Source organism: Musa acuminata, chromosome BXJ2-2 (genome assembly GCF_036884655.1).
Source record: "Musa acuminata AAA Group cultivar baxijiao chromosome BXJ2-2, Cavendish_Baxijiao_AAA, whole genome shotgun sequence".
Taxonomy (NCBI): domain Eukaryota; kingdom Viridiplantae; phylum Streptophyta; class Magnoliopsida; order Zingiberales; family Musaceae; genus Musa; species Musa acuminata.
Genome location: NC_088339.1, coordinates 31,270,759 through 31,285,008, shown reverse-complemented (window position 1 = coordinate 31,285,008; position 14,250 = coordinate 31,270,759). Strand labels below are relative to the sequence as shown.

The following is a 14,250-nucleotide window of genomic DNA, read 5'->3' as shown; positions in this document are numbered from 1 at the left end:
CATACCATTTGATACGATCATATGCCAAAGAAATAGCGTTAATTGTTTAGCACAACAAATTAAAATAAAGTAGTGTATTATTGTAAGTGGGTGATTTGTATACACCAATCATTTGTTAAGAAGTGTGTAAGAAAGTAAAAGAAGGGGGAAAGAATTGTACAATATCTGATTTTATTAAGATTCTTTTTTGTTGTTACGACACAAGCATTTTTGGATGAGTGCAATTAAAAAATCCGAAAACCTATTTGGTAACGACGGCCCCACCACCACACAACCTTGTAAATATCATTCTTCTCTGAGCTCATCAAGATTAGGTTGTTCCGTGCCCGTCCGCTTCGTTCTTGGCCACCTATGGCCGTCTCCGCCGCTGTAGTGTCGTCGCCCTTCCTCGGCTCACGTTCTCTCATCACCCTCACCCGCTCTAAACGCTTCCTCCGCTTGGCGTCCGCCGGAACCCCCCTCGTTCCCATCGGTGCGTCCCGCCGGTGCATGGTTCGTCGGGCCGGCAACTCGTCCTACTCGCCCGTTACCGCCGGGTCACGTGGCGGTTCCGGGTTCAGCGACCGACCGCCGACAGAGATGCCGCCGCTGTTTCCAGGCTGTGACTATGAGCACTGGCTCATTGTTATGGACAAGCCCGGAGGCGAGGGGGCCACCAAGCAACAGATGATTGATTGCTACATCCAAACCCTAGCGAAGGTCGTCGGCAGGTACGATGCCTGTTAGATGTCGTCGTATATGTTCTTTTCTTCCCATTTTCCTTATTTCTTCTTTAGTGTGCTGTTCCCGTTTAGGGGTTTCTCCTTCGTAGTCTTGTATGAAACTTCCATTGAAACAGTACAACACGGCGAAAAATTGCAATTTCCTTCTTTCCTTTGTTTTGTTGCATTCGTTCCTTTTTAATCTTGGTTTTCGATATCTTATCTTTTGTCCTTTACTTGTTTTGTGTTAAGCTAGTGAGGAGGAAGCGAAAAGGAGGATTTACAATGTATCCTGTGAGCGCTACTTTGGGTTTGGATGCGAAATCGATGAGGAAACATCCAACAAGCTCGAAGGTCAGCTTCATTATTCTGTAGAATGAACCAGTTCGTAGTTTACATTTTGGGTAAATGAAGCTTATGAGTCGCCAACATGCTCTAGTGGATGTTAAGGGTCATAGATGACACATTCATTGGTAGTGTTATCATGATGTTAATCCTGCATGGGGAGCCTCTGTTGTCTTTATGTAACTATTGCTGACTCTCTAGTCTGTCGAGAAGTAAGAGTTCTTGTGTTTACAATGGCCTCTGTGTACTTAATTGCTTGAAAATGTATATATTGGGGGGATATTATGTTGAAAAGCCTGTTATATCTCAGAGTTGGCTTACATTATTTCTTGCAAATTTTGGGTTAATTTCCAGAGCATTTATGCCATATATAGTAAATGTGAGTCACAACAATTGTCCTGCATGATAACAGGTCTTCCTGGTGTTCTCTTTGTGCTGCCAGATTCTTATGTTGATGCTGAGAACAAGGATTATGGTGGTAAGTTATACCTATAAGCATCTTTTAGCCATTATCATACTATGCTTATTTTTTATTGTGTTCATACAGATTTGGTTGTTTGGTCACATGCTCGTCTAAGCTCATTTAGTTTCTTATTTTTTACTCTATGGTCTTAGTTTTGGCTGGCTCTTGACAGATGAGGCCTTTCCTTTGTAATTGTGTGGCCATATCTTTCTCCTTATTCTTCAAAAATAACTTTTTTTTCCATATATATGACAACAAGCCCATCTTGACAAAGTGGAAGAGCCTTGTGAGGCAACATTCTGCTTTGAATGCTAATGGACTTACATTGATTTTTTTTTCTCTAACAATTCTGCACTTCTCGTCAGTAACATTGCTGATCAGTGAAGATGAGACATGTGAATTATGTTTCTTTCGTTATTCAAATATCACTTAAGACTCATTAAAAATAAACCAGAAAAAGGCTAATTTCAGGCTTTATTGCTACTCTTTAATTAAAGCTATCGATATATGAGGCTAATTACATATTACCCCTATAGTTAGTTACCTTTAGCGTCCCGATCCCTACACTTTAAAAAGTTACATTGACATCCATATATTTATGAAAGTAAAATATCTATGTTCATTTATCCTAACGACGTTAGTTTTATCAACGGAAACACGAAAGTAAAGGGCAAAAAGGACGTTTTAATGTTCGGTGACGGATGGCATTGGTGGTGGTGGATGGCGGTATCGCTGGCGCCGATGTCGATGCAATTTCCTAATCGCCTCTAACGACAATAAGGTCTGCTCTCATTGTGACACCACTCGCCTCCATAAGGAGCGCACCGCCGACCTTATCGTCGCCCACCACTTTGCATTTGGGTCGACGCTGACGCAATTGCTGAGCGGCAATTGCGTCTGTGTCGATGCAAATGGTGGTGGTTACCGCGACATCTACGACGAAGATGATGGTCGTCTCGTCGTTGACCCGTTGGGCGGATCCCTGCCTTGGCCTGAATTTGGGGTCGTCAGAGCTCCTACCTCCCCCTTCACTACTGCGTCAGTTCTGGCACCACCTCTTGCTGAGTGGCCCTTTCGCCGCTTTGCATATGCGTCGGCCCGATGCAGTTGTCGAGTGGCATCGCTCTATATCTACATCGGCGTCGATACAACACCTAACTCAGGCCATCTGATTGAGCACTTGACTCAGGCTCCGCCGTTGGTTGAACAAATCGAACACCTTTGCAATCACACAAAAACCTTGATTTAGCATCTTGATAGCAGGGAGAGCGAAAGGGGTCTGAGACGGAGAACGAAGTTAACACGGAATGAGATGACTACTACCTTGGAGAGAGGGGAATGAGTTTGTGCAGTGACTGTGAGCGGCAGCGGGGGAGTTAGGGCGTCGCTCAAGGCCAATGTCGCGGTTGTCATCATCATAGTCTCGGAAGTGCCGGTGTTGAAGAGGCGAGTGGTGGTAGCTGCCACAGGACGACGACCGGGGGAGACAAGAAGCCTCTCCACGAGCTTGGAGAGGGCGCTGCATTTGCATTGGTGCCAACGTAGATGCCAAGCGGCACCACTTTGCATCCGCGTTGAACATCGACACAAATGTAGAGCGGCGAAATGGTCGCTTGGCAAGAGGTGGTGTTGGAACTGACGCGGTAGCAGAGGAAGCGGTAGGAGCTCCAACAATCCACCCAACAGGTCAATGGCAAGGCGATCACCATCTTCATCGTTGATGTCACGATGGCCACCACCATCTGCATTGGCGTTGACACAGATGTAGAGCGACACGGGACAAGCAGCGATGAAGTCGGCGGCGCGCTCCTCATGGAGGTGGGTGGTGTCGTGGTTAGCGCGGACCTTATCGTCGTCGGAGGTGGCCAGACAACTGTGTCTATGTCAGCGTCGATGCCAACGACGTCACTATCTGCCGTCGTCTACCACCAAATAATAAAATTACCTTTTTGTCTTTTTTTTGTGTGTTTTCGTCGGTAAAACTAACGTCGTTATGGCAAATGGACATAAATATTTCACTTTTATAATTATAGAGATGTCAATACAACTTTTTAAAGTGTAGGGACCGGGACACTAAAGGTAGCTAACTACAGGGGGTAATTTGTAATTAGCCCCAATATATGTTATGACTAAAAGTAACAAGCAACATTTATTCAATGACTGTTCTTGTTAATAAAAATATCAAGAGTATGACATTTATTATTGATACCTTTTTTTATAAATGTATTTTGGTTCGTGAATGTGATTAAGAATAGTTGACATCCTAAGACAAGCCCCATTATGTTGAAATTGTGTTACCACTTAAAGGGATATTTGGTACTCTTAGATGTCTTACTACGAAATGCTTTAACTTTTGTCAATCTTTGCTGGTTTTGACTTCTGTGAATAAATTTGGATTGTCTATAGATGACAACTGTGGAATGTATGCAAAAGATACTAATCGTATACTTCATCTATTCTGGTATGTGTACTATGGAGTCTAGTAAATATGAATTTTGACAGAAACAAGAATAAATATTCATTTAGTTGAATTATCTGGAAACTTGCCAACCATTTTATGTCCATTCTATTTTTGCTAACACATCTCATGAGTCCGTGATATTCTTGACCTATATGTCCCTGGTTAAGAGTGTGTTTAAGGATCAAATGGTTGATTTGAAGTTTCTCATAGCTTTTAGGTCATTATCTTGCCTTTTTCCTTTTATTTATTATCCATTTATTTATTTATTTCCTTTAGTTTCTCCTCCACCCCTGTTATTTGTTTCTTCTATTTTCAGTGCCACCCAAACACTGTAGTGTCATGTCATCTGTGTAAAATTGACCACAGAGGCTTCCTTCTGATATAAAGATTTTATTGCCACAGAGCAAGCTTAAATTCCTTAGTCATCTTTAAAGAAGGGCATTCCAAGTTACACAAGTACCTATTTTCTTGTTGCTGGTTACACACTTTTGTACAATTCCCTATAGCTGGTCTACTTTCAGCAAGCTTACTCGAAGGAAAAAGTAATTCTCCCTGTTTCCTATATGACATGTTTGGTGATTTCCATATTTGCAGCTGAATTATTTGTTTTTTTTTCTTTCAGCTGAATTATTTGTTAACGGAGAGATAGTTCAAAGATCACCTGAGAGGCAAAGGAGGGTTGAACCAGTTCCCCAAAGAGCTCAAGACAGACCCAGATACAACGACAGAACTCGGTATGTTAGGCGGAGGGAGAATCAGCGGTGAGTGTGTGACTGCTACAAAGTAAAACATAGGCTGCTCTGATGAGACGATCAGTGGTTGTTTATGTCGCGATTTTCCTGTGAGCAATGTATGGTTGGATGAAAGCTCTTGTTGCTTGTGAAGCTCGAGGGCTTTGACATGCTGTGGCTTCGGACCTGTTGTCGACGCTTGATGTACTTACCAATTCACTTGTGCTTTGTATTGCATCTCAAGTTTGGCGAGTTCGGTACCACAAAACGTTGGTGCCATGAACCTTTGGCTAGTTGTTATTGTAGTTTTCTCGGTATTAATGCTTGCGATTTAGCTCACTAGTTTGTATTGAATCATTTCACGAACGGTCGGCCTTTGGTCTTGGTATACTGCTTGAAATGTATTCTTCCTGGTTTCAAGTATAGGTGACGATTATTAATCAGATACTCGCGTTCATTTGGGATGACCAATTATTCACCCCAATAAGTGCATCCATCACAGCCATAGGCACGAGCTCATGGCCGATGCGGGACGTCAGTGGAGCGGTCAGATGGATAGCCCACAGAGTATTAACAAGCGACAGCGGAAAGACGTCTTGTGGTCGATGAGAGAAGCTGCCGAGACTCGAAAGAAAACACAGATGGGTTACGCAGGAGGACACGAGCCACAGTGGCGCACACATAACCTTTCTTCCTCTGTATCGTGATCAGTTCCACGCACACGCCGACGAGGCCGTCATCAGGAACTGGCGAGTCTGACTGAGGAGTAGGACGCTGTTATTGCGTGTCTCAACCAATCCATTCAGAGTCAGAAAGATCCGTTGCTGCTTTTGTTTTGGGGCCTGGGAAGCCTACACCACTCAAATTGGTCCACCTGCCGACCTCAGATCGAGGACCAAAAGAGACTTCAATCCTGATATTGCTCATCTCACAGTAAAACCAAAAGGAAAACACAAGAGTGATGAGCTCGAGTTCCAGAACAAAAAGGAAGGGAGTCACACAACCAACCCAAAGAAAAGCAAAGGAATGCAGCGCTAATGGCGGAGTGGTTGGAGCAGTTGGGTGACGTGGGATCGGCAGCTCTTAATAGAGGAGAGCCATCGATCCCCCAATGTCCGCGTCGGTCGATCATCTCAAGCTGCTTCTTCTGCCTCGCCAGTGAACTCCATCCACCATGCCGAGGCCATGGAGGCCGATCGCTGCCGCCAAGTGCTGCACCGCGGACGACCACGTGGTGTTGGGGAACCTGAGCCGCTGCCGGCCGACGCGAGCAGACCTCTCCAAGAAGGTGGCGGAGCTGCGGTTCTTCCGCCGTCTCTCCTCGTCGGATCTCGGCAGCAGCCCCTGCTCGGCTCGGTTGAACGCCAACGACGAGTTCTCGCACTCGTTCGGCGCGGGCCTGTACGCCTTCCAGCTGAGCGAGCTAAAGGCCATCACGCACGACTTCTCCAGCAACTTCTTGCTCGGGGAGGGCGGCTTCGGCACCGTGCATAAGGGCTACATCGACGAGAGGATGCGGCCCGGGCTCAAAGCTCAGGCCGTCGCCGTCAAGCTCTTGGATGTCGAGGGGCTACAGGGGCACAGGGAATGGCTGGTGAACCCCCCCCCCCCCCACTCCTCACCTGTACTCAACCCTTGTTCCTCCTCACCTTTGCCTTGCGCCATGATGCTCTGCATGTTTCTCTGCAGGCAGAGGTGATATTTCTGGGGCAGTTCAGGCATCCGCATCTGGTGAAGCTCATCGGCTACTGCTGCGAGGACGAGGAGCGTCTTCTCGTCTATGAATTCATGCCTCGTGGCAGCCTCGAGAACCATCTCTTTAGGAGTAAGGCCTCGTCTTTCCCGACTCGATTGCTCGTCTCAGCCTCTCACGTAGAAGCAATGATCCGAGAGCAGGGATATCCATGGCTCTGTCATGGGGAACGAGGCTAAAGATTGCGATTGGAGCTGCAAAGGGCCTCGCCTTCTTACACGGCGCCGAGAAGCCCGTCATTTACAGAGACTTCAAGACCTCTAATATCCTGCTGGATCATGTTCGTGATCGCTTAGCTTTCTCTTCTAACGAGTCATCAGAATCGCTCACCGTGAACTCATGCGAAGCTTCGACTGGTTTCAGGACTTCACTGCAAAGCTCTCTGATTTCGGGCTGGCAAAGATGGGCCCTGAGGGCGAAGACACCCATGTCACGACGAGGGTGATGGGAACTCACGGCTACGCCGCTCCCGAGTACGTCATGACAGGTGAATCTTCCATCACTAATCCGGGAGTCATCTCGTTGATAGATCGAACAGCAAGTCTTGTGATCCGTTGATGCAGGGCACTTGACGACCAAGAGCGACGTGTATAGCTACGGCGTCGTGTTGCTGGAGCTGTTAACGGGAAGGAGAGCCATGGACAAGACGAAGCCCAAGAACGAGGAGAAGCTGGTGGACTGGGCTAAGCCCTACTTGACCAGCAGCAGGAGACTACGCTGCATCATGGATCATAGGCTTGCAGGGAGTTACTCCACCAAAGGATCTCGTGAGGTGGCGTCGCTGGCACTGCGATGCATCAGCCCTAATCCAAAAGACAGGCCTCAGATGTCGACGGTGGTCGAGACTCTCGAAGGACTGCAGCACCTCAAAGACATGGCGGTGAGCTCAGGTGCATGGCCTCCCATCGTTGGCAGGCATGCAATTTCGGCTAAAACGAAGCTGGACAACATGGCGAATGCCCGCCGAAGGAGCATCTCCACCAAATTAGCTTGAGCTCCACTTCCCTCTGCAATTATAAAGATCATTAGCTGTACATTTGTCGGAAGCTGATGCTCTTTGCTATGTTTTCCAATTTAATCAAGCTTAATGCAGATGAACATTATCCGATCAATTCTTCCAACATGTGTTGTAAAACAAGTGTCTATCCTAATGTTAAAAAACATCGAATAAGATTTTGATTCCTGAATGTCTACTAAGTGTTTTTAATACATCATATCAGATTAGTATTTTAGATGTAAATGCATCAAATAAAATTTCAAACCTCATGATCGATAGATTTTATACATCACAATTAGACTAAAATTTTAAAGGATTAAGATGAAGTTTAGCTCTTATGATTTTAGTCATTTATGGTTTACTCGTATATAAAATAATCTCTATATTTTTAAAAATATAACATAAAAACTCTTTTCGTCAAGTCTGAGTTAATTGTTGTTAGAGTTTGCTTATATGGTATGTTAATCTATAATAAATTATTAATATAATGATACGTATAATTTAAGTTTAAAAAAAAATATTTTAGTCATTGTGATTTTGTTCATAGACAGCCGTTATGATTTTGCTAATATTTAAAATAATCTTTATATTTTTAAAAACATAATATATAAGCTCCTTATGTCAAGTCTGAATTAACAAGCATTAGAGTTTGTTTGCATGGTATGCTGATTCACAATAAACTATTAATGTAATAACACATGTAATTTAAATTTAAAAAATTGAGACTACCATCAATCATGGAATGAAATATCATCGTAGAAGCGACCACTAGGAATAGCACCGACCCGTTGCTACTTAGCAGGGTGTCGTATGCACACATCCTTTCCTACACTAAAAACAAGCTCAAGAGCTTTTGATCCTATCTCAAGTGGATGCGCATCGACCAGTTCGACATTATGCATGTAATAGTCTCTTGATCCATCTTCCTCCTCTTGAGCATTTTCATCTCACCGCCTCTCATTTTATCCTCTCCTATGCCCCCTACTCATCGTGCCTACGACGTGATGGTCCAACTCTTCCTTATCTTCATCTCCAGCCTCTCCTACCTTTGCCTCTCTATCTTTGTCCGTCGCTACGACCTTCGTAGCTTCCTCTTCCTCGACAAAAAAACTTTTTTTTTAATTTAAATTATATGTCATTATATTAATAATTTATTATGAATCAACATACCATGTAAACATACTCTAATGTCTGTCAACTTAGATTTACTGTGAGAGATTTATATGCTACGTTTTTAAAAATATAAAAATTATTTTAGACATAAACAAAACTATAAAGATTTAAGTGATCCATGACCGAAATCACATGAGCTAAAATATACCTTTTATTTAAACTTAAATTATACATATTATTACATTAAATTATACATATTATTACATTAATAATTTATTATGAGTTAGCATGTCACAAACTATAACATTTGTAGATTAGGAAAAAAATTATATTATATTTTTTAAAATATAAAAAAATTATTTTAAACGTGAGTACATCATAAAAAGTTAAACGATTTATGGCTAATGAACCTTAACCCTATTTTATATATCTAAATAAAATTTTATTTATAAAAAAAACATAAACTTATCTTTATATCTTAATCTTCGCTCTTTGAATTGAAAGCCTGTTTTATTATTGAGGAAGGCCACGCTGGACGCAAGCATTGGACTCTCAAGACACCATAATCATACCTCTGTCACAGAGATTAATGCAGAGAAGATATGGCAGGTTACAGAAAAGTCGCAAGCATGCTCAGTCCTCGATAGCCCAATGGTTCTCTCCGAATAATTACATGATCAGTGCAGCCCAAGATTATAACACATATTACAGCAACGCGAAACAATAGCACGATAACTGCGAGCCATCAGAGATCCCAATTCCAGAGCTATACATAGAATGGATGTGTCACAGGAGGCGAACGCTTCATGCTAATGCGCCTTCCACTACCAATTCATGGGCATTGTGTCGCTGGATCCACCGTGTTACATGTGAGCTCACCCTGATTCAATCCATACTGTGTACCAACCAAAGTAGTGAGCCATTTGACTCTATGCCACACACCACAAACCAACTCAAAAGCAATTCATGTTCCCATCAAACATGTCAATGCATTAAGAACGAGTAGATGAAGGGAAACAGAACCATAAGATAGAAAAGGTGGAATAAAGTACCTTGTGTCTCATCCTTGAGCCCCAAATGTCTGAGTGAAGCCCTTTGTTGTCAATGGAGTTTGTGGTATAAGGGGGGCCACCCTGTGGGTTTAAAAGAGGTCTCCTTATGACAACAAAATCCTCGTCACTGTCATATTCCATCCTCCTAGAAGGAATCATGGCTCGTAACACCATTGCCAATAGAAGTGACAGTGCCTGTTGAAGAGAACAAGAAATGTTTGAGAATACAAAGACTTTGCAGGTATTTCCAGTGCTTCAAATCATGTTTTGATTTTACTATCAACTATTTTGTTTTGGAAATTTAGTAAAAGATCACCGTTATTGCATAACAACAACATCATTACAAGAACTAATCCAATCCATATCCACTTCTTATAAAAACATAAAAATATGGATAAAAATAAAAAGATTTTATATTTTATATCATTTTTTAATTATGCTAATATAAATGGAAATAGGATTTAGATACAGTTTACGCATCAGTTATTACTTCATTTAAAGAAAAGAAATGAAAATTTTATCACTTTATAAGAGTGAATGTCAAATAGGCTTTCTCAGAAGAAATTTATATTGAAATGCATGCAAAGATTGTAAATTTACACATGAAGATAGCTCCACTATTAAAGTTCACAAGGTTAATATCAATCCTAGGTTTGGGCTAGAATGATACAAGTGAAATCGATACAATTGTTGGATTGAATTAAAGGAATTGGAATTGACTAAGAAAATAGACTAAATTAATATGTATAAAAATATATAATACTTAAAATATAGAATATCATTAAAAAATTTGAGGAAATAATATGCTATGCTGGAGTATTCTTTTATCTTCATATTTAGGGTATATTTAAAAAAAATAAATTAAAATTAAAATTAACGATAGTAAAATAAAAATAGGAAAACCACTAGAAGTAATTATTGTATGTTTATTAGAAAATAAATTGTATTGTATTATACAAGAAAACTAATATATAAAATACCTAAAACTTATCATAACATAACTTTGAAGATAATGATAAACTTCACTGGAACCCAACTTCTTCTCTAGTCATCATATAAATGAAGTATAGTTACACAAAAATAAATAAAGAAAACATGCAAAATTAGTTCTGAATTTTATAATATTTCTGTTCGTGATAGCATCGTATTTTTAGGAATTATACCCAATTTTGTGCTTTCCTCTCCCTATGTCTTTTCATCTTTATCATACTTGACAATGAATGATAAATATTAACGAATGATAAATATTGCCATAGTAGTGGTAGACAGGAAATCAATGGTTGTAATGGTAAGCAAATAGCACTGGTAAGGCTTTTAAATGAAAGTAATCCAATGGCAGTATGAACCTCTACAAACAATAAAAGGGTAAGTTACAATGAGAACAAAGGAAATAAATACTTTTAACCATGGCAAGAAAGGGAATATAACAGTGAAGTATACATGGTGAAAAACACTGCTCACCTGAATAATGATCACTCCTAAAGCAACCCATTTACATGTGTCCATGTTATCTTCTATAAATGCACGAACCCTTTTTAGTTCTCCAGTAGAGTCATATGGAAGGTCCTGCATTACACATGACATATTGCACATGACATTGATGATCCTTTCTGTACTTTAAACTGATTGTGATTGGTTTTACCTCTTCCCAGTGCTTGTTTAGAACCAGACCACCAACTAGAATTACTTCTAGTATAATCAATGTGGTGCTCAACATTGTAAACTGAGATTTAGCCAGTTAAGAAAGACGTACAAAATTAAGCATTGGACAGATACAAATGTTTCTTGAAAATATTGTATTTCCCAAGAGGTGATCATTTGAGAATTCTTGATAAGATTGTATATGTTGAAATACCAGAACAGAAGATAGCAAAATTTAAAAGGCAAAAGCCAAAATGAATTCTTTTAAGTTATGTTGAGAATTTCAGTTGTTACAGCTATACAAGAGATGTTTAGTTTCGGAATTGGAATAATGTAGAGCAATGTAAGCAAGCTACGATTATAAGTGAAGATGTGATGGCACAAGCAAATGGTGAAGTTATCCTTCATGGATCATCATTCAGACAAGTTGGACTACTGCATCACATGATTCAAGAATTCTAGTTACAAGAAACAAAAAGATTATTGGAGATTAAACACTTCAAAAACTACCAATGAAATTTAGTTTACAGGATGGAACAAGTTCAAAGGGGACGAGTATTGGAGATTAAACTAATCCCATCTTCTAATGCAACCATAATTGTACGAGATTTGGAAAGACATACTTGAAAAATGAGAAAGCTTCATAGCATGTAGAACAATATATAGGTTGGGTTCTTTAGATATGAAGCCTTCTAGAGAAAAGAGAAATATATTTAATTGAATATATCTAATGTATCCATGGGTCTATACAAGGCCAATGTGTTGTATCATGAGACAGGCAAGTTGATAGGATCAAGGTAATAGGAAACGAAGTGATAAGAGCTTAATAACTAGAATATGAAGTGGCATATGATGTTTATAAGGTACGGATTTAACCAAAAAATGCACAAAATTATCTTATAAGTGACCACAACCTTGCAACAATGCAATATGCATGCACTTCTTGGGTACTTTTTATAAATCTGAATTAGACAAGAGAGGAGAAAAATGAAGGAGCATAATAAGAAGAATAGTGGAGGTAGGGGTGTTCAGACCGGTTTGAACTGAACCATTAAGGATCGAACCAAACCGAACCGTTTTTTAAATTCGGTTTGGTTAAATAAGGTACTCCGAATTGGTTAAATAAGGTACTCCGAACCGGAACTGATTTGGAGCTACCTAACGGAACAGATTTAAAATCGGTTACTTTGGTTCGATTAACCGGTTAATCAATCTATAATTTTAAATAATTTAAAATATATATATTTCAAATGAACCGGTTCAACTCAATTGAACCGAATCAAAATCTTCGTCCAATTAGACGACATAACAAGATTTGTGAAATCGAACCCACGTCATTGGTAAAATTGGACCTTTGGGTATGTTAGATTAGTTGGTTTGAACCGATTAAGGGCTTATGGCAGTGAACTCAACCGGATTGATATCTTTTAAACTAAAATTTGTTCGGTTTGAATTGGTTAATCGAACTAAAGAAGGGTACCCCGAACGAGAACTGTCTATAGCCTTTAAAACTGAATCATTGGTGAATCGGTTCGGATCGAACCGATTTTAAACCAATTCAGTTCAGGGACCCAAACCGGTTTTGAATCGGATCGATTCAGGTTCGATTTGATTTTCCGATTCGATTTGAACACCCCTAAATAGAGGATTAGAAGTTTGAAGTTTTATAACCAAGACTGATGTTGATGACTTTTTATCTTTTACGATGGATGATAAGTTGTTATCAAGTCAATAATAAGCAAAGTTTCCATCAAAGATTTTCAGTCAGTGCATATTTACTACACACAAACATATAAATATCTTTCAGGCCTAATCAACAATTGACAAACCAGCTCAAAAATAACAAAATACTCAAGTAGTTTGTTGTTGCTTTTCCGCCTAAGAAAGAAGATTTGCAACAACACTATCAATAACTAAATTATATAAAGATTGTAGACGACTCATGGTAAAGCATTACGAAAATTGCATCTTTAACAAACATAAGCAAACAAAATGCTATTACTTCAACGGAAGTGAAACAAATATCATCACAATTATGAATCATTCAAACAGAATAGCATGCATCAATAGTAGGATACGAAGCAGAGACAACAACCGTTGATTGCTTCAGCGGCGACATGCCCTATGAACGTGATCAAACATAGGCAGATGCCTACTCCCATCGAAACACACACAAACCTGGCTCATTGGGCAAAAGACAAGCATTAGATCAGGAATCAATAGGGAAGGTAGGCATGATTTACCATGGAGCGGGAAGATGGTCGACATCGAGAGGAAAGTCGTGGCGACGGCAGAGGTTGAGCAACCATAGGGAGTAAATCAAGATGGAGATACCGACGAAGGCTTGGAGAAAATTGAAGAACTTGAGGAGGAAGGCGAGGCAGCCGCTGAAAATGCGAGTCATATCCTCGTTTCCCTCAATCTCTTCTACTTTTCCTTTTTCTTTGTTCGATTGGGGTTTCTTCTTTCTCTTATTATCGACAGCCAATGATCGGTTGGGTGAGAATAGAATAAAATAGAATTGGGAGAATAGGAAACATCCGAGGATAGAATGAATAGTTGTCCATTATTTGGGGGTGACTATAAATATCATCGAATAGAGGGATGTCTGCTGCACATATCCTATTCAATTTATTCTCCATTTAAAAAAAAATAATAATTATATTTGGGTAAAATTCTCGAAAAAAATATTAAGTTTTTTCTTTTTTCTTACCTAACATTTTTTTACTTTATTCATCCTTTATTTTCTAAAAATTAAGATTATCCTTAATCTCCATCATCATCATCTTCACACGTTCTGTGTCAATAATGATTCTACTATGATTAGAGAGATCGTCAATTATAATACTCTTAAAGACATATTAGAGGAGGGTATTGAAACTCATGCCAAAGCTATACCGGAAGATAAAGTGGGTGACGAAGGGAGTGGGAGCCTTTCACTTCATATGCATTCCTTTGTTCTTGTCATCATCGTACCATAGCAATAGTGATGA

The 14,250-nt window shown here is 40.1% G+C and overlaps 3 protein-coding genes across 3 annotated transcripts; 2 read left to right on the top strand and 1 right to left on the bottom strand.

The window, feature by feature from the left end:
- Positions 1-305: 305 nt before the first annotated feature.
- On the top strand, positions 306-5,040 carry LOC135606040 (multiple organellar RNA editing factor 2, chloroplastic-like). Its single transcript, XM_065096764.1, has 4 exons — positions 306-710; positions 958-1,055; positions 1,459-1,524; positions 4,593-5,040. The coding sequence occupies exons 1-4, from the start codon at positions 352-354 to the stop codon at positions 4,733-4,735; spliced, it is 666 nt and encodes a 221-aa protein (XP_064952836.1). The 5' UTR covers positions 306-351; the 3' UTR covers positions 4,736-5,040.
- A 328-nt stretch (positions 5,041-5,368) lies between these two features.
- Positions 5,369-7,641, top strand: LOC135606039 (probable serine/threonine-protein kinase PBL15). Its single transcript, XM_065096763.1, has 5 exons — positions 5,369-6,295; positions 6,391-6,526; positions 6,598-6,734; positions 6,818-6,941; positions 7,018-7,641. Exons 1-5 carry the CDS (start codon positions 5,876-5,878, stop codon positions 7,446-7,448), a joined length of 1,248 nt encoding a protein of 415 aa, XP_064952835.1. The 5' UTR covers positions 5,369-5,875; the 3' UTR covers positions 7,449-7,641.
- A 1,481-nt stretch (positions 7,642-9,122) lies between these two features.
- Positions 9,123-13,812, bottom strand: LOC103975251 (tetraspanin-20). The gene is made up of 6 exons (XM_009390163.3): positions 13,501-13,812; positions 13,336-13,435; positions 11,259-11,339; positions 11,078-11,182; positions 9,617-9,811; positions 9,123-9,459 (listed from the first exon to the last, which is right to left on the bottom strand). The coding sequence occupies exons 1-6, from the start codon at positions 13,659-13,661 to the stop codon at positions 9,397-9,399; spliced, it is 705 nt and encodes a 234-aa protein (XP_009388438.2). The 5' UTR covers positions 13,662-13,812; the 3' UTR covers positions 9,123-9,396.
- Between the last annotated feature and the right edge of the window lie 438 nt (positions 13,813-14,250).